The 18,782-nt window shown below is 40.1% G+C and overlaps 1 protein-coding gene across 1 annotated transcript in view; it reads left to right on the top strand.

Moving 5' to 3' along the window:
• The window catches only part of KDM5A (lysine demethylase 5A), an 86,913-nt gene that overhangs the window by 42,780 nt on the left and 25,351 nt on the right, over positions 1–18,782 (top strand). Inside the window, exons 15-21 of the mRNA XM_047787849.1 lie at positions 2,987–3,168; positions 3,753–3,877; positions 4,574–4,724; positions 6,056–6,170; positions 8,027–8,382; positions 12,766–12,904; positions 16,612–16,791. Of these exons, the coding sequence (XP_047643805.1) occupies positions 2,987–3,168; positions 3,753–3,877; positions 4,574–4,724; positions 6,056–6,170; positions 8,027–8,382; positions 12,766–12,904; positions 16,612–16,791 (1,248 nt within the window). The remainder of the gene's footprint in view (positions 1–2,986; positions 3,169–3,752; positions 3,878–4,573; positions 4,725–6,055; positions 6,171–8,026; positions 8,383–12,765; positions 12,905–16,611; positions 16,792–18,782) is intronic.

Genomic DNA, 18,782 nt, shown 5'->3' with positions numbered 1-18,782 from the left:
GACAAGTGCTTTCTTTTCTCTTGGGTAAGTAGTAAGAGTGCAGTGGCTGGGTCATATGGTATGTGTTGTGTGTGTTTAATTTTTTGGTTAAAAAAAACCTGCTAAATTGTATTCCACGGCAGTTGTACCATTTTATATTTCCACTAGCAGTGTAAGAGAGTTCTGTTTGTTCTGCACTTACACTGACTCTTGGCACAGGTGGTCTTTTTTTTTTTTTTTTGGTCTTTTGTCTTTTTAGGGCTGCACCTGCAGCATGTGGAGGTTTCCAGGGTAGGGGTCTAATCAGAGCTACAGTTGCTGGCCTATGCCACAGCCATGCCAGATCCGAGCCGTGTCTGCGACCTACACCACAGCTCATGATAACACCAGATCCTTAACCTGCTGAGCAAGGCCAGGGGTCCAACCCGCAACCTCATGGTTCCTAGTCAGATACATTTCTGTTGTGCCACAACGGGAACTCCCAGGTGGTTTTTTTACCTCTAGTTATTCGAATACATTTGTGGTAGTATTTCATTGTGGTTTTGATGATACTGGGTACCTTCTAGTGTGCCTGTTTGCTGCCTGTCCGTCTTTGAGGGAAGATTCTGTTCAGATCTTTTACCCAACTTAAAAAATTGGGTTATTTTCCTTTTCAATTTCAGGAGTTCTTGCTATATTCTGGATACAGTTCTTTATCAGGTTTGAAAGTATTTTCTTCCAGTCTATATGGCTTATCTTTTCCTTTTCATAATAGTGTCTTTTTGAAGAACAGAAGTTCTTCATTTTTATGAAACTCAGTTTATCAGTTTTTTCTTTTATGGCTTGTGCTTTTGGTTATGTCTAAGAAGTCTTTTCTAACCTTGGGTCACAAAGATTTTCTCTGTTTTCCAGAAGTATCATAAAGTTTTAGCTCTTACATTAGGTACATGATCTTTTTCAGGTTAACTTTTGTATGTAGAGAGAGGTATGGTTCAAAGTTTATTTTCTTATTTGTGTCACTTAGAGTATAAATCCATTTAGGAGAGTATTAATTTGAGATCTCCTGCTTAGCTTAATTGGTTTAAGCTGACTTAGTAACCAATAACTTAAGAGTAACCAAGTAACTTAATAACCAGGACCAGTGGACATATTGAGATGACACTTTTTTTGACATAGCCCAGATGGTAGAATGTAGTAGAAGTCTGTTTTCCTTTGAATAAAATCAGAATTTTCTTGAAAACAACATTTTCAGTTTGTATAATCACAAAAGTACTGAGTTTGTATTTCTAAACAATTTATTTCAAATAATGGGCTCTCTATATATTTAGATTGAGGAGTCAAGAGAATAATAGTCTTAAGCTAAGGAAAAATACAGTGATTTGGATCTGAAAAGTAAAACTGATCCAATTTTGCTACTCTTCTTATTGATGTAAATGATAAAAGGAAATCTGTAAACCAAAGTATAAAACTGTGCTAATAGTTAATAGCCAAACTATTTATTTGGTTGCCCCCGAGCATGCAGAAGTTCTTGGGCCAGGGGTTAGACCTGAGCCACAGCAGTGACAACACTGGATCCTTAACCTACTGAACCACCAGGGAAACCCCTCTGTACATTTTAGAAATGATGTAAACTAAATATTATTATTATAAAATAGAAATGTTGGTTTTTTGTTTTGTTTTGCTTTTTAGGGCTGCACCTGCGGCATATTGCAGTTCCCAGGCTAGGAGTCAAATTGGAACTACAGCTGCCAGCCTACGCCACAGCAACGCTGGATCCCTTAACCCACTGAGCGAGGCCAGGGATCACACCCACATCCTCATAGATACTAGTCAGATTTGTTTCTGCTGCGCCACAACGGGAACAATGCCCTTATTTTCTTAAAGTGGCATATGAATTAGATTTACTTTCTTTGTGATGCCTTGTTGAAGTAGGTTATATTTTGATTTGCATAGGTTAAGTAATTTTATACTTTTTTCCTTATATTTGTTTGTATATATCAGTGTTATTTTCAGATTATAGATTATTAAATATATGGTTCAAGGGTATATTGTCTCTGGGGACAGGAATGTTTTGTTTTGATTTATCTTTTTAAATTTTAATTGAATTTTTTGCTTTTTAGGGCCACCTGTGGCATATGGAGGTTCCTAGGCTAAGGGTCTGATTGGAGCTACAGCTACCGGCCTACTACAGCCACGGCAAAGCGGGATCTTTAACCCAGTAAGCGAGGCCAGGGTTCAGACCCGCAACCTCATGGTTACTAGTTGGATTTGTTTCCACTGCACCACAGCGGGAACTCTTTTTCTTGTTTTAAATAGAAGACAAAACCGCATACAACAAGGTAGAGCCTCATGAATTATGCGGTAAATTTGTCATCACAGTATCGTCAAGAAGTAGAACTACCAGCTAGCCAATGTTTTGTAATAACTGTAAATAGAATATAACCTTTAAAATTGTATAAAAAATTTAAAAAAATAAAAGGTTAGGGTGAAATATATTAGAGAAATAATACTCAAATAAAATAATATTGGCTTCCTGTGCAGGAAAAAAGGAACTTTTATCAGCCATCATAAAAGTACCTTCCAATAAGAATGTCCTTCACGCCCCTCAAAAAATGATTTTCAACCTTTGTAGTAATCATTTCTTGCATTTTAAAAATAATTTCATTAATCGCATGTGCATTTTTAGACACCTAGTTTTAGTCTTGCTCATTAAAAAAAAAAGTACTGTTTTTAGAGACTACTAGTGATATGTCATTATTGTACGTACACGCCCATGTTTGGATCTGAAGTCAGAGTAGGACTTCCATGGTGGCACATCAGGTTACGGATACACTGTTGTCACTGTAGCAACTTGGGTTGCTTCTGTGACACAGGTTCTGTTCCTGGCCCTGGAACTTCCACATGCTGCGGACTTGGCCAAAAACAAGGAAAAACAAAAAGTCAAAATAGAAAGACATCTAATGACCTAAGTTCTCTGATGTTTGAAAGACTGGAAGGACTTGATCTAGTGACGTAAATTGCCTTCCAGGGTGTCCTGATGTCAGAAGAAGAAGTGTTTGAGCTTGTTCCCGATGATGAGCGACAGTGTTCAGCGTGCAGAACCACTTGCTTTCTCTCTGCTCTCACGTGTTCCTGTAATCCTGAGCGGCTCGTGTGTCTCTACCATCCAACTGATCTGTGCCCCTGCCCCATGCAGAAGAAATGTCTTAGGTATCCATCCAGAAGTTTCTTGTAAAACTTCTGTTACCTTCTCTTAACATTAATGTTAATATTGTTCTTTGTAATGCCCTTCCCTGTGTTTGGACTGGTAACCTCTTGTCTTTTGTTCTCCCTGCTTGAGGACCAGCCTGTTAAAGTTGACCCTAAACATGGCAACTAAAATTAGTTTCTTTTTCAGCTGATTTCACATGTACCCTAACTCTCCCCGCGTTAAAACTCTTTGGGCTTCTTAGATATTCTCTTTTTGTGTGTGTGTATATTTTTTGTTCTTGGCCAACCCACCATACATGGAGCTCCTGGGCCAGGGATCAGATCCAAGCCGTGGCTACAAACTAAGCCACGGCAATGCCAGATCCATTGTGCCAGGCAGCAGACTGAACCAGCGTCCCAGCGCTCCCAAGCTGCTGCCTATCCCGTTGCACCACAGCAGAAGCTCCAGAGTTTCTCTTATGTGTGCCAAGACCCCATTCCCCCATCCACTGTCCTTTCCTTAAGCTGGTTGTATTTAAAATTTATTTTCAAGTTGTTGGTTCTGGGGAGTCTTTATTTTTTATTTTCATGTGTGTGTCTTTTAGATATCGATATCCATTAGAGGACCTCCCTTCTCTGCTGTATGGTGTGAAAGTCCGGGCACAGTCCTATGACACTTGGGTCAGTCGTGTGACAGAAGCATTATCTGCCAGCTTCAACCACAAGAAAGGTTAAGTTTCTTCCTTTTTTAAGAATACCCTGAAATGGTTGTCACTTTGAAAGAGGCCTTGTTTTATGTGTTTTTTTTCTTCATTAAGGAAAATAATACTGGGCCTCATATGAGATATGAGACTGGTAGATTGGTTGACTATAGACTTAATTTCCTATTTGAGAATCATTTTTTTTTTGGTCTCTTTTGCCATTTCTTGGATCGCAGGTGCAGCATATGGAGGTTCCCAGGATAGGGGTCAAATCAGAGCTGCAGCTACCGGCCTACGCCACAGCCACAGCAACGCGGGATTTGAGCTGCATCTGCAACCTCTACCACACCTCACGGCAACGCTGGATCCTTAACCCACTGAGCAAGGCCAGGGATTGAACCTGCAACCTCGTGGTTCCTAGTCGGATTCGTTAACCACTGAGCCACGACGGGAACTCCAGAGAATCATCTTTTAAGTGAAAACATTGATGTAAAATGGGACAGATAGCTAACTTGCAGTAGATGCTTCATGTATTTGGGGAGCCATTGTTACCAGAGGCTCGCACTAAAGGCTAGAGAAATTGTAAGCCGTAGGAACAGGCACCTGGCCATGGCTTTTATTGTAGCGGTAGGATTTTCACAGCTGTGGTGTGTTTATGCTGATTGGTTGGCGAATGACTTTATTTTCTGTGATCATAGTTTATGGCTTTTTATTTGTTTTTACAGATTTGATTGAGTTACGAGTAATGCTGGAAGATGCTGAGGACAGGAAGTATCCAGAGAATGATCTCTTCCGACAGCTCCGGGATGCTGTAAAAGAGGCTGAGACCTGTGCTTCTGTGGCTCAGCTACTTCTGAGCAAAAAGCAGAAACACAGGTGAGACCGAGAAGAGTTGAAGTCTCCTGTGGTTCTCTGTTTTGTTTTGTTTTCACCAGAGTAAGGCAGAATCTTACCAGCCTGTGTGAGGCCCTGCACTAACTTTGAGGCCATGTTTCTCCCTCCCCTAGTAATACCCTAATCCTCCCTCTCCTCCTCTCCTTTCTTGCTCCCATGTGTTCTTCAGACACACCAGTGTACCCCTGCTTAGGGCCTTTGCCCTTGCTCTCGGCTCTGCTTGGAGTTCTCTTCCCTGATATCCAGGTGGCTTATTCCCTCACTGCTCTCAGGTCTCTTAGACCTCACCTTCTTGGAGAGACGTTCTCTGATAGCCCTCTATCCGATTGCAGTCTTTTTATTCTTCTTTCCTGCTTTGTTTTTCTCCTAGGCCTATCACCTCCTGATAGACAAATTTACTTATTTGTTGTCTGTCTCCTCCTTCCTTTCCCATCCCCACTAGAAGTTATGCTGGAATAGAATGCTGGAGATTGGTATCCTTTTTCTCATTGCTCTGTTTCATACAGAGCAATGAGAAAAAGCTTTAAACAGTGCCTGGCACACAGGTGTGTAATACATATTTGTAAGTAAATGGTGCTACGGGCTGAAGGCAGGTGGCAGCAAAAAGTAACTTTGATGGATGCAGGGGAGGCTGTTGAGCATGGAAGTAGGTGCCCTTGATTTTATGTCATTCGTATGTGTTCAGTTTTCTGTGGTGTTGTTTTCATAGTCGTTCCAGAACTTTCCCTGTATCTGAATGGCTTTTTCTATAGCAGTTCACAGTAGGTTTTTGGAATAACTTTATAAATTTTTTTAATCTTCTATTTTATCAAAGAACTTTTATTAGTGACAGTGGTCATTGAATCTTCACCTGTCATTGGGTCACTGGCCCCCTTGGAGAATCTGGTGAAAGCTTAGAGACCCTTTTCTTAGAAAAATGCATATACTCACATAATTTTGAATCAGTTTCAGAGTATTTATTGTCTCCTAAAGTATGTTAAAGGCCCTTGTTCTACATCTTAAGTTCTTGAGGTAGAGGATTTAGTTTTATCAGTGAACTTAACATTTTCCTGTGAGGAATTAACTGACTGTTTGAAATGTTTAATACTTGTTTAAGATTGGAAGAACTGGAACTTGGAGAGTTGAATCTTTGAGTCATAAACTAAAGAGCTGTAACAACCTAATTTGGAAGTGATTACCATTGCAGTGAAATCCCTCAAACACTAGTATTCTGGGATTTCTTGGGGTAGAATTCTAAAGAGACTAGAAGCCCCTTTGATATCAGAATGACTGTGAGTTTTTCTTACTTATGTCTCAATGTTATTTCACATCAGGCAGAGCCCAGATAGTGGGAGGACTCGGACCAAACTGACAGTGGAAGAGTTGAAGGCCTTTGTCCAACAACTTTTTAGTCTTCCATGTGTCATCAGCCAAGCGCGACAAGTAAAGGTGGAGTATTGCATTCTTTTTGGGGGGGAATATCCTCTGTGGTATGGGCAACTGTTTTGGGTAAACAGAACAGTGTGTCTAGATTAGTGTTTTGTTCTGTTTGTTTCTTTTCTCAAATAACTGCTGCTATTTAAGGTTTATTAGTGGGCAGTTAGAATCTTTCATTCTTAGTCTTTAATTCCCCCTTTAAAATTCTGGAATTAAGGCTAGTTTAGAAATATTTTTTCCTATTTTAATTTTAGGCCAGAACTCCCATTTAACAAAATGTAATTGAAATGCAAAAAATTAAAGGAATCTGAATGTTTCAGTGAGTCACTAGCTCATGAACTTCTAAAAATGCAGAACTCTGAAATTACCAGGGCCCTCCCTCATGGTTTAATGAATATGTAAAATCTCAAAAGTATCTATCAAATATATGAATCTGCTTAGTAATCATTTGATGGCTTGTGGTGTGTTTTTGTGATTTGGCCGTGGCTGGGTGTCTAAAATGATTTTTATCAAGGTTATCAACTGTGCAATCTGTTATCAGTGATGTGGTCTTATACCATGTCATAAGAGCATTTTGTAGTTGACCATGCTTTCCTTCTGAACATCTGACCCCACACTCTCTGGTTTTCTTAGGTTCATAGTTCACATTTCCTTCTCTTTAGGGAAGCTATTTGTTTGCTCCTGGGCTTGGCTTCTAAGTTTGTAGTGAATTAGTCTTGGCCCTTTCTTTACTCTAGGTCCTGACATTATCTTCTTTGTCTGGTGACATTAGGTGTCGCCTGTCTTCAGCTGATTCCCAGTTCTGACTGCCTCTCTTCTTTTCTGCAGATTTGAACATTCAGCTGCATGCTCTACACTTCCCATTGGAAGACCAAAAGACATCTTTTTAAAAGCCTTTTAATGAATCAAAATCAGTGATTCCTTTATTTCCTCTATACACCACATTCAGTCTCTGAACAAGTGCTGCTATTATCTACAAAATGAATCCCAAAGTGAACCATTAGTCATCATCTCCATTGTTTAAACTTTGCTCTAAATTACTGGAATCTACAGCAGCTTCTTACCTGGTCTCCCTTCTTCTCCTCTGGTCCCTGGAAGTTTAGTTTTTATTAGGTAGCTAGAGTGATTATGTGAAATAGAAATCAAATCATATCACTTCCCTGTGTTAAAATTCTCCGGTGGTTCCCCAAAGCCATTAGAATGAAATCCAAACTTGTAATTAACCTGCAAGGCACTCATAATGTGATTGCTACATATTCCTTAACTATGTTTCTCCATCATCCACTTTGCTCCCCATTGTCCACTTTGGAGTGAGACACAAGCTCATTCCTTTTTAAAAACCTTTTGCAATGGTTATTTGCCCTGCAGAACTGCTTTTCCTGCATATCTTCATATCATTCCCACCTCGACCTCCTCATTTTAAAATGGTTTGGGTTCACCTGTCTTTTGTGACCATCATTGCAAAGTCATGTGCCCCCCGTCCCTGTTGGTATTGTATTGCCCTTTTTAATTTTCATAGCACTTAAAACTAACAAACTTTTTTTCATGTCTTCAGTGTCTGGCTGTTTATATTAAAATGTGTATCCTTGAAGATAAGAACTTTGTATTTTCTGTTTAATGCTGGGTGCCTAAAATAATGCTTGCGTCTAAGTCAGCAGTCATTAAATATTTTTGAGTGAATTAATCATATTTAAATGTAGAGGTATATAAATAATTAGAGAAACAGATACACCTTTATCGTATTAGTTTTGTGCTGTGATGGTGAGATTATTACATGGTCTAGTATTTGGTAGTTTGCTTGAACTATATATATTCCATATTCATTTTGTATCTTTTGTTTTTTATTTTTATTCTTTTGATCTTTTCAGAATCTGCTGGATGATGTGGAAGAGTTTCATGAGCGTGCTCAAGAGGCTATGATGGACGAAACCCCAGATTCATCTAAACTCCAGATGTTGATAGATATGGGCTCTAGTCTCTATGTGGAGCTCCCAGAATTAGCCCGATTGAAGCAAGAGCTACAGCAGGCTCGATGGTTGGATGAAGTAAGACTGACCCTATCAGATCCTCAGCAAGTCACTTTGGATGTCATGAAGAAATTGATAGACTCTGGGGTGGGGCTGGCCCCCCACCATGCTGTGGAGAAAGCTATGGCTGAACTTCAGGAGCTCCTTACAGTCTCTGAGCGGTGGGAAGAAAAGGCTAAGGTCTGCCTACAGGCAAGGTGAACACATATTGGTGACTTGCCTCTTTAATAACTAGGTCAGAGAGTAGAATGGAGGGAGGAACATAAGAATCTAATTAAATGTTAAATGTTTTATGCCTTTTCTGACTGGTCACTCAGTTATCAGTGGGTCTGCATATAGACAGTTTCAAATGTGTGCACACTATGTGCAGAGTAGGTGTTGGCTACTGAACTAAGGGATACAAAGTATATTTTGTTTAGAGCCCTTCCATCACTGATACCATAGTGAGGAGCTAGGAAGTATAAAGCTCTGTTGCAGTATGTTAACTGAGAGGACCAGAAGAAGGCAGGAGGGACTTGAAGGAGGAGGATCATAATGAGCTTGGAGGATCAGAAGAGAAGCTGGAGAACCTGTCCAGAACCTTGAAGAATGAGTCGGTTTGAAGTGGAAGGGGAGGTGGGAGAAATATCCTAAGCTAAGCTTGAGGACCATGTAGGCTGTGCTCAGGTGACAGAAGTGAAGTGGGAGATTCCTGCAGGAAAGTAGAGGGAAGTGAGAATCAGGTGGGAGACTGAAGTGTTAGCATCGATACCTGTTGGATTTATGAGATTAAAGTGTCCATCACTTTCTGTACTGCTCTTGATGAAAGTGTTTCCCAGACTTCCCGTTGTGACACAGTGGTTAATGAATCCGACTAGGAACCATGAGGTTGTGGGTTCGATCCCTGGCCTTGCTTAGTGGGTTAAGGATCCGGCATTGCCGTGAGCTGTGGTGTAGGTCGAAGATGCGGCTCGGATCCCGTGTTGCTGTGGCTCTGGCATAGGCTGGCGGCTACAGCTCTGATTAGACCCCCTAGCCTGGGAACCTCCATATGCCACGGGAGTGGCCCTAGAAAAGTCAAAAAGACAAAAAAAAAGAAAAAAAAAGAAGTGTTTCCCTTCAGCACCTAAGATCAATATTTATATAATTTCTTTTGTGAGGATGAGGAAATGGGGATGCTTACAGAGATCACATCATTATTAAATAACAGAGCTCGAATTTAATGCCTTTCCCACTTCATTCCAAACTCTCCATGTACTAAATTACTTTGCAGTCACTTATTTTGGATGCACGTGATAGAAAAGCCTTAGATGATTTAATCAGCATAGCTCTGTTCAGCCAAGGAAAGGCTCCATGTGTGCTGGGTATTTTGCTCTCCAGATGCCATGGAGAATACATAATGAAATGTATAGTTTTTCTACCTGAAGCATTCAGATTACTCTGCCTTCAGATTTATGACACTTCCAGGAGATGGGAGCATATTAAATGGGAAAAGTTAAATAACTTTGGAATGCGAAACTATGAATTGGTAAACTTGATGCAACCGACAGCAGTCTACTGAATGAAATTCTATTGGTAGTAATATTTAGAAACTTTCTTTTTCCCATTTTCCTACATTTCCTAACCAGTTTTGGTGATGCTGCACCAGAATGTCTTTGACATGTCTCCTTCAACCCCATTATCACTGACCTAGTTTTAGAATGCTTATATTTTCCTTTGATCTTTGCAACTCAGTGGGTATTTATGGAGAACCCACTCCATGCCAGGCACTGTTTCTAAGTGCTGAGCAGGCAGTGGGGAAAAGATGCACAAGCTTCCTGCTCCAAAATAGGGCCAACACAGTGGGGAGAAATAGGTGACTGAGTGGATGAGTGAATGAACTTCAGGTAGTTAGTGTCATTAGGAAAACAAAATCAGTAAAGAATAGAGGAACCGTGGAGTTGGTAGGGATAGTGGGACGTTGAATCCTCCTTTTTCTAGCTCCTGTCACTTATCTTTCTGAAACGTATCCCTAAGATGGTTAACGACTGAGCATTCCTTTCTGGATCTCCTCCTTTGCCTTTGACTGTCTCTCTCTGCCTTCTTAGGAATGGCTTTCCTCAAGATCCTGGCCTGGACTACTTCTCTTCTCACTGCGCACCTCCTTGGAAATTTCATCTAATTTCTTGTCTCTGATTACTGGCTCTATACTGATTAACTTGACATTCTCATCTATGGCATAGGTTTTGTTTTGTTTTGTTTTGTTTTGTTTTCATAGATACCACTTGCCTGTCAGATGATTCCATAGGATGTCCCCTCCGTGCCTCAAATTCCCCATCTTCAAAATTAACCTCATTAGCCCTTTCCTTGCTCTCTTCTTGTGTTCCTTTTTCGTTTAATTATACCCTCTTTCTCTCATTTGAACAAGCCAGAGCTTTGGAAATTAACTCTGACCTCTCCCTTCCATTTCCTTGCCCTCAGACTCGGGAAACCACCGAGTCATGCTGATTATATTTCCTCACTGTTTTTCACTTCTATTCTTTCAACTTGATCTGTTGTTACAGCTGGCTGAGACCACAGTAACAAGTTCTGTCTGTGACCTCACCCCTGTGTAATCCATCCTCCACACTGAAACTAAAGTGACTACTTGACCCCCTTAGCCCTTCACCGTTTTCCCTTCCCCTTGGGATGAAGGTCAGGCTTCCTTAACCTGACTTACATGGCCATCTGAAATCTAGCCCCTTGCTAAATATCTGGCCTCACTCCTTGCCATTCTTCCTCCTATATCCTATATTCTGTATTCCAAGTATAGAGATTCACCCCCCCACCCCTGCCCCGGTTCTTCAGACATGCCGTGTTCTTTCTTGTCTCTGCTTTGCACATGTTTTTGGGTTGTTTTATTTTATTTTTTTATTTATTTATTTTTTTCTTTTTAGGACTGCACATGTGGCATATGGAAGGTCCCAGGCTAGGGGTCAAATCAGAGCTACAGCTGCTGGCTTACACCACAGCCACAGCAACGATGGATCCCCAGCCCACTGATCGAGGCCAGGGATCGAACCTGCATCCTCCTGGATACTAGTCAGATTCGTTTCTGCTGTGCCACAATGAGAACTCCTGCATGTGTTTGTTTTATTCTCCTGCGGAATACTCTTCCCCTCTGCCCATTCCCTGTGGTGCACCTCTACCACCCCTGCCCTGATTCTGGTCCCAGCTTTCCTGACCAGATCCTATTTAGAAAGGATGAGCAAGCTTAGAGATCACTTCTGGGAAGCCTTCCTTCACTGCCAAGTCAGTTAAGTCCCTTTACTCTATATTCTGATAGCATCTACTTTGCTTTATCATTGTGCTTACAGTGTATCATAACTCTTAATAATCACTGCCCCTAGATTAAAAAGTTTCATGAAGCAGTCTTGTGCATTAGTCATCTCTCAGGTTTAGCTCGGGGCCTAGCACCTAGTAGGATTGATGGGGGATGAAACTGTTTCATCCTCATTAGCTTCCCCTTGCTTATATAGCAAAATTTATGGCTCCCAAGACCTCTTAGTCTGCGTCTTTCTTTCCTACCAAATTCCCCTATTTCTTGCTTTTACCCACCTCACTGCCCATTCTCACCATCCCCCATCTTAAACTGGATTTTCAACTTATTTTTATATTTTTATCCATGTCTTTGTTCATTATATTTTTGATGTTTTTTCCTTTAACCCTTTTACTTGACCAAATTACACTTCTTCTTCTTCTTTTTTTTTTTTTGTCTTTTTGCCATTTCTTGGGCCGCTCTGCGGCATATGGAGGTTTCCAGGGTAGGGGTTGAATTGGAGCTGTAGCCACCGGCCTACGCCACAGCCACAGCAACACGGGATCCAAGCCACGTCTGCGACCTATGCCACAGCTCACAGCAACACCGGATCCTTAACCCACTGAGCAAGGCCAGGGGTCGAACCCGCAACCTCATCGTTCTTAGTCGGATTCGTTAACCACTGAGCCATGACGGGAACTCCTTGACCAAATTACACTTCTTAAGGTGCAGTTCAAACACCCTTCTCAGCTCTTCCAGGCAGGATGAATCACTGCTTCTCACAGTAGTGAGCCTGTAGTAATTTGTTCTTAGTTCCCAGCACAAGTGTAATTCTTACCTTGTGTTTTGATTAGTTGAGGACAAGGCCTGTTTTATTCACCTTTGTTTTTAACTAGGTGTTAATAAATATAGTTGAAATAAATGCACATGGTCACCTTTATGGGATTTCTAGACTACTGCCTTCTACTTCACTGCTGAACATGCATCTCTGACAATTTTAGATGTGGAAAACTAAAGTAGAAGTGATTTAGTGTAGTGAAAAGAGCATAGGATCTGAGGTTCATTCTAAGTCAGTGTTTTGTGTCTGCCATTTACTACATTAAATGACTTTGGAGAAAATAATTGATCTTCTTTGAGTTACACTTTTCTTACCTGTAAAATGGAAATAATGATAATAGCTCTTTTGTTTCCCTTGTGAGATTATGTTAAGAATTAAGTGAATTCATGTATATGACAGTTCTCTACACATTCTAAAATGTTATTTAAATGTTGGTAGTAGTTTGACTATTTCTCATGCATCCACCCTATTTTTGTGTTTTTTAAGACCACGGCACAGTGTGGCAAGTTTAGAAAGCATTGTGAATGAAGCCAAGAACATTCCAGCCTTTCTACCCAATGTGTTATCCCTGAAAGAAGCCTTGCAAAAGGCTCGAGAATGGACAACTAAAGTGGAAGCTATTCAGGTAAAGAGCCTTTTGAATTGTCCTACCATTCAGGTAATGCTGTCTCACAGATGAACTGTTTAAGCCTTTAATTCTTTAGAATAGAATAACCATACTAAAATAATTTTGTACTTAAAATCCACTTGTTCTTTCATCTGATTTTTACTTCAAAATATATATTACCTATTTAAATATTACTTGTTTCTGCAGACTCCCCGCTATAAAAAGAATGACAGAATTAACCATTTGTTTAATGCCTAGCAGTAGGAATTTTATTTTCTGGACTGCTCTTTGACTCTTTTACCATGTATACCAATTATTTTCTTAATTGATACACAATTAATGTAGTGTTGTATTAGTTTCAAGTATACAGTAAAGTGAGTCAGTTATATATGTATATTTTTCAGATTCTTTTCCATTATAGGTTATTACAAGATATTGGGTATAGTTCCTTGTGCTATATAGTAGGTCCTTGTCATTTACCTATTTTATGTGTAGTATATGTGTGCATGTGTTAATACCAAACTCCTAATTTATCTCTCCCCATCCCCCCCAGTATCCCATCGTCACTTTTAAAATAAGTGGCAGAATTTGCAGCAATATGGTTGCAACTAGAAATTATTGTACTCAGTGAAGTAAGGCAGAAAGAAAAAGACAAATACCATATGATATCATTTATATGTGAATCTAAAATATGGCACAAATGAACCTATCTACAAAAAAGAATCTGACTCACAGACATAGAGAACAGACTTGTGCTTGCCAAGGGGGAGAGAGTTGGGGGTTACCAGATGTCAGCCGTTATGTATAGATTGGATAGACAACAAGATCCTACTGTAAGCACAGGCAGCTATGTTCAGTTTCCTATGATAAACCATAGTGGAAAGGAATATTAAAACAAAGAATGCATGTATATATATATAAAACTTTTATATATATATAAAAGTTTTATATATATATAAAACTTTGCTGTGTAGCAGAAATTAACACAATGTTGTAAATTAACTACATTTCAATTTTTTATTTTTTTATTTTGTTTTATTTTTATTTTTTGCTTTTTAGGACCCCTCCCACGGCATATGGAGGTTCCCAGGCTAGGGGTTGAATCAGAGCTGTAGCCACCGGCCTACACCACAGCCACACAGCTACTCAGGATCCAAGCCACATCAGCGATCTACACCACAGCTCACGGCAACACTGGATCCTTAACCCACTGAGCAAGGCCAGGGATCGAACCTGCAACCTCATATTTCCTAGTTGGATTCGTTTCCACTCTGCCATGACGGGAACTCCTAATTCAGTTTTTTAAAATTTTATAAATGAATGACAGAAAAAGTAAACAATATCAATATTTACTGAACACCACAATACCCTTGGTACTGTTCTGATTGTTTGGGAGCAGAAATGTAAGGGAAGGGTGTAGATGGAACCTTGGACTTCAAAATTGCATATTCTCTAGTTGGAGAGACATATTTATACATCTGTAATACAAAACAATGAAGTAAGTGTTAGAGATGAAAGTATGCCTGAATACATACTTCTGAATTATAAAAATCATTAAGCAGCATATACAGTATAGAGTATAAATACTCTTTATTGCAGACTCTATGCAGAGAAAGAGGACACCAACTCTCCTACGAGGAAGAATATTTAAGGTGTCAAGTTCTAATGACTTCTTTTTCACTTTATTTTCAGTTGACTTTTTCTGGGGCCTGCCTAGTTGCTACTCTCTGTTCTGTTTTTTCTTTTCTTTCTTTTTTTAAACTATCTGTTTTCGTAAGTGCAGCTCCTCTATTTCTTTCATTTTTTTCCTGTTTCAGGTAGTTGGTTGTTCTCAGAGGACTGACAATCCTTAGTTGGCTGTTTATGATTGAAGCACTAAGTTGGCAAGTAGAAGTAGCTGTTGTATTTTTCCTTTGTAATTTTGAAGGACTGCTCCTCCACCAGACTCTTCCCTTCAGTGGGAGGTGTGACTGGTAGGCTTTGAGGAAGTGGACTGCTTCTGCTGACGGGCAGACTCTCTAGGGTTTATAGTTTGTGAGTGGGTTATGTCTGGGCCTTTCCAGAAGGTATTCTGTAGTCAGACGGTTGTAGTTGGCCACAAAAGGGAGTAGTAGTAAACACAGTAATTTCTTGGGCCTGTCTGTGTCTGAGCTTTATTTTCTCTTCCAATTTTTCTCCTCTGTATGTTCTTATCCTAGTACCATAGTGATTTAATGATATCATTGTGATATCTCTTATGGCCAGAACCTTCTCATTATTCTTTTAAAAATTCACTGGCGTTTCATGTCTTTCTGTTTCAGTGTAACTTATATTTCATTTTATTTTTGTCTTTTTAGGGCCATACCTGTGGCATATGGAAGCTCCTAGGCTAAGGATCAAATTGGAGCTGCAGCTGCTGGCCTGTGCCACAGCCACAGCAATGCCAGATTCAAGCACATCTATGACCTACACCACAGCACACAGCAACACTGGATCCTTAACGCACTGACTGAGGCCAGGGAACGAACCCACATCCTCACAAACACTGTCGGGTTCTTAACCCACTGAACCACAATGGGCACTCTGAAAATACCTATTCTCATCTGTGTTTATAAAACATAAAATGGAGGTACTTATCAGATTTAAAATACTGCTTTGTAGCAGTTGGGAAAATTGTGAAAGACTTTGAAATAGGCAAGAGATTACTGGATGTCCTCTCAATGTGATAGCGATTGTTTCTCGCAAACCATTCAGGATTATTTGATTCTAGGAGTGCGTGCCTTAGCCTTTCTTTGACTAAGCTGTTTTACAATTCTGTCAATTATTTTGAATTGATAGTGGTATAAATGAACCTGTCCATAGAAAAGCAATTAAATCTATAAGGAACAGATGATTTCCACACTATAGAAAAGATGATTCCATTGACCTTTATGATATTAAACAACTGTTTCCATCTACTAGCAAATTCCTTTCCTCATTCCTAATTGCATTTGTATGTATTTGTTTTTATTTTATTTATATATGTATGTATGTATTTATATATTTTTCTTTTTTGGCCACCCCACAGCATATGGAGTTTCTGGCCCAGGGATCAGATCCAAGCTGCAGCTGCAGCAATGTTGGATCCTTAACCCATCTCCTGAGCCGGGGATGGAACCTGTATCCCAGCGCTCCCAAGACTCTGCCAATCCTGTTGTGGCACAGTGGGAACTCCTATTTGTTTGTTTTTAGATTGTCCTTTGAACCAATTCTTACATCTTACTGGGGCCCTCATTAATTAACAAAACAAAATTCTTTGACAACATTGATTTATACAAACTTTTTAAAAGAATGTTGGAAGGTCTATTTAATTCGAGATACAATTAGGTTTAAAGAATATTTAATTTAAAAAATTAACAAAAAGTAAAAAAATAATAAATTAACACCAGGGAGTTCCCGTTGTGGCTCAGCAGGTTACCAACCCAACTAGTGTTCATCAGGATGCAGATTTGATGCAGTGGGTTAAGTATCTGGCACTGCCATGAGCTGTGGTGTAGGTCATGGATGCAACTTGGATCTGGCATGGCTGTGGCTGGTAGTGGTAGCTCTGATTCGACCCTTAGCCTAGGAATTTCCATATGCTGCAGGTTTGGCCCTAAAACAAAAGCAAAAAAAAATTAACACTAGACTCCTTGTAAGGTCTACGAACAATATATTGCCAAACTTCATAAGAAATGGCAAATTGAAGATGTGCTTTTGTTTTTCAGAGTGGCAGCAATTATGCTTACTTGGAACAGCTGGAGAGCTTATCGGCTAAAGGCCGCCCCATCCCTGTGCGACTTGATGCCTTGCCCCAAGTGGAGTCACAAGTAGCAGCAGCACGGGCCTGGAGAGAACGGACTGGGAGGACCTTTCTGAAGAAGAATTCCAGCCATACGTTGTTACAGGTGTATATGCACTTCAGCGCGCTCATCAGAAGTTGATGATTTAATACCTGAGATGAGGGTTGTTTTCAGTTTATCTGGTCATGGCTATATAAGTGATTCCTGTTGGGTAAAATAAGATGTTGACCAGAAATCTGAAGCCTTAGGCAAATTTACTTGCAGTTCATCTTATACTGTGTCCAGAAAAAGAAGTCAGCTGAGGTCTTCTCTCTCTCTCAGAACATTGAATTTAAAAAAAAAAAAAAAAAATTTTTAGGAGTTCCTGTCGTGGCGCAGTGGTTAATGAATCCGACTAGGAACCATGAGGTTGCGGGTTCGATCCCTGGCCTTGCTCAGTGGGTTAACGATCCGGCGTTGCCGTGAGCTGTGGTGTAGGTTGCAGATGTGGCTCGGATCCCGAGTTGCTGTGGCACTGGCGTAGGCCGGTGGCTACAGCTCCAATTCGACCCCTAGCTTGGGAACCTCCATATGCCGCGGGAGCGGCCCAAGAAATAGCAACAACGACAACAACAACAACAAAAGACAAAAAAAAAATTTTTTTAAATTGAAGTATAGTTGATTTATAGTGTTGTGTTAGTTTTTGGTATGTAGCAAAGTGATCATTTTGTATGTATAATTTTTCAGATTCTTTTCCATTATAGCTTATTACAGATATTGAGTATATTTTCTTGTGTTATACAGTAGGACTGTGCTGTTTTATATAAAGTAGTCTGTATCTGCTAATCCCAAACTCGTAATTTATCCCACCTTTTCCCTTTGGTAACAATGAGTTTATTTTCTATGTCTGTGAGTCTCTTTCTGTTTGTTTTTTTTTTCTTTTCTTTTTGGATCATGTGGAAGTTCCCAGGCCAGGAATTGAACCCACACCACAGCTGTGGCAACACCAGATCCTTAACCCGTTGCACCACAGGGGCACTTCCTGTTTCTGTTTTGTGATTAAGTTCATTTGTATTGTTTTTTAGATTCTACATATAGGTGATATCATATGGTATTTGTCTTTCTGACTTATTTGGTATGGTAAACTCCAGGTCTGTCTGTGTTGCTACAAAGAATATCATTTCGTTCTTTCTTATGGCTGAGTAAATGTTCTGTTGTATATGTACCACATCTCCTTTGTTCATTCATCTGTCAATAGACATTAAGGTTGTTTTCATGTCTCGGCTGTTGTGGATAGTGAGAAGCACACTTTTTTTTTTTTCCTCTTTTTTGTTTTTGGCCCCTTTGCAGCATATGGAGTTCTTGGGCCAGGGATCAGATCCAAGCCTCCTTCTTGACAATGCTGGATCCTTAACCCACTGTGCTGGACCAGAGATTGAACCTACATCCCAGTACTCCCAGCGCTCCCAAGATGCTGCCAATCCCGTTGCGCCACGGCAGGGAACTCCAGAAGCACACATTTAAATACTCACCCTTTTAATATTGAACATAGTGGTTAAGAGAATGGGCTTTGAAATAAGATTGTTTCATGTTTGAGGGCTGGCTTCCTGGTGCTAATCCGGTGTCTGTGGGTAAGTTGTTGCCTTTCTGAACTGTTTCCCTCATTTGTAAAGTGCAGATAGTACTACTTACTTCAGAGGGTTGTTTTGAGGTTTGAAATAGATAATGCATAATGAGGTTTGTAAGAACATGTCTAGGGCATGGTGAGTGATCAATAAATGGTTCCTTTTGGAATTCCCGTCGTGGCTCAGTGGTTAACGAATCTGACTAGGAAACATGAGGTTGCAGGTTTGATCCCTGGCCTTGCACAGTGGGTTAAGGATCTGGTGTTGCCGTGGGCTGTGGGGTAGTTCGCAGATGGGGCTCGGATCCCTGTGCTGTGGCTGTGGTGTAGGCTGGTGGCTACAGCTCTGATTAGACCCCTAGTCTGGGAACCTCCATATGCTGCGGGAACAGCCCTAGAAAAGACAAAATAAATAAATAAATGGTTCCTTTTATTATTTTCAGTTTAAAAAACTTTAAAAAACCAGAGTTAAGTATTTGGTTTTATTTTTGTA

The sequence above is a fragment of the Phacochoerus africanus genome, chromosome 7, assembly GCF_016906955.1.
Source record: "Phacochoerus africanus isolate WHEZ1 chromosome 7, ROS_Pafr_v1, whole genome shotgun sequence".
NCBI classification, from domain to species: Eukaryota; Metazoa; Chordata; class Mammalia; order Artiodactyla; family Suidae; genus Phacochoerus; species Phacochoerus africanus.
The sequence above is the reverse complement of the archived record's forward strand: the minus strand, read 5'-3'. Positions and strand labels throughout refer to the sequence as shown.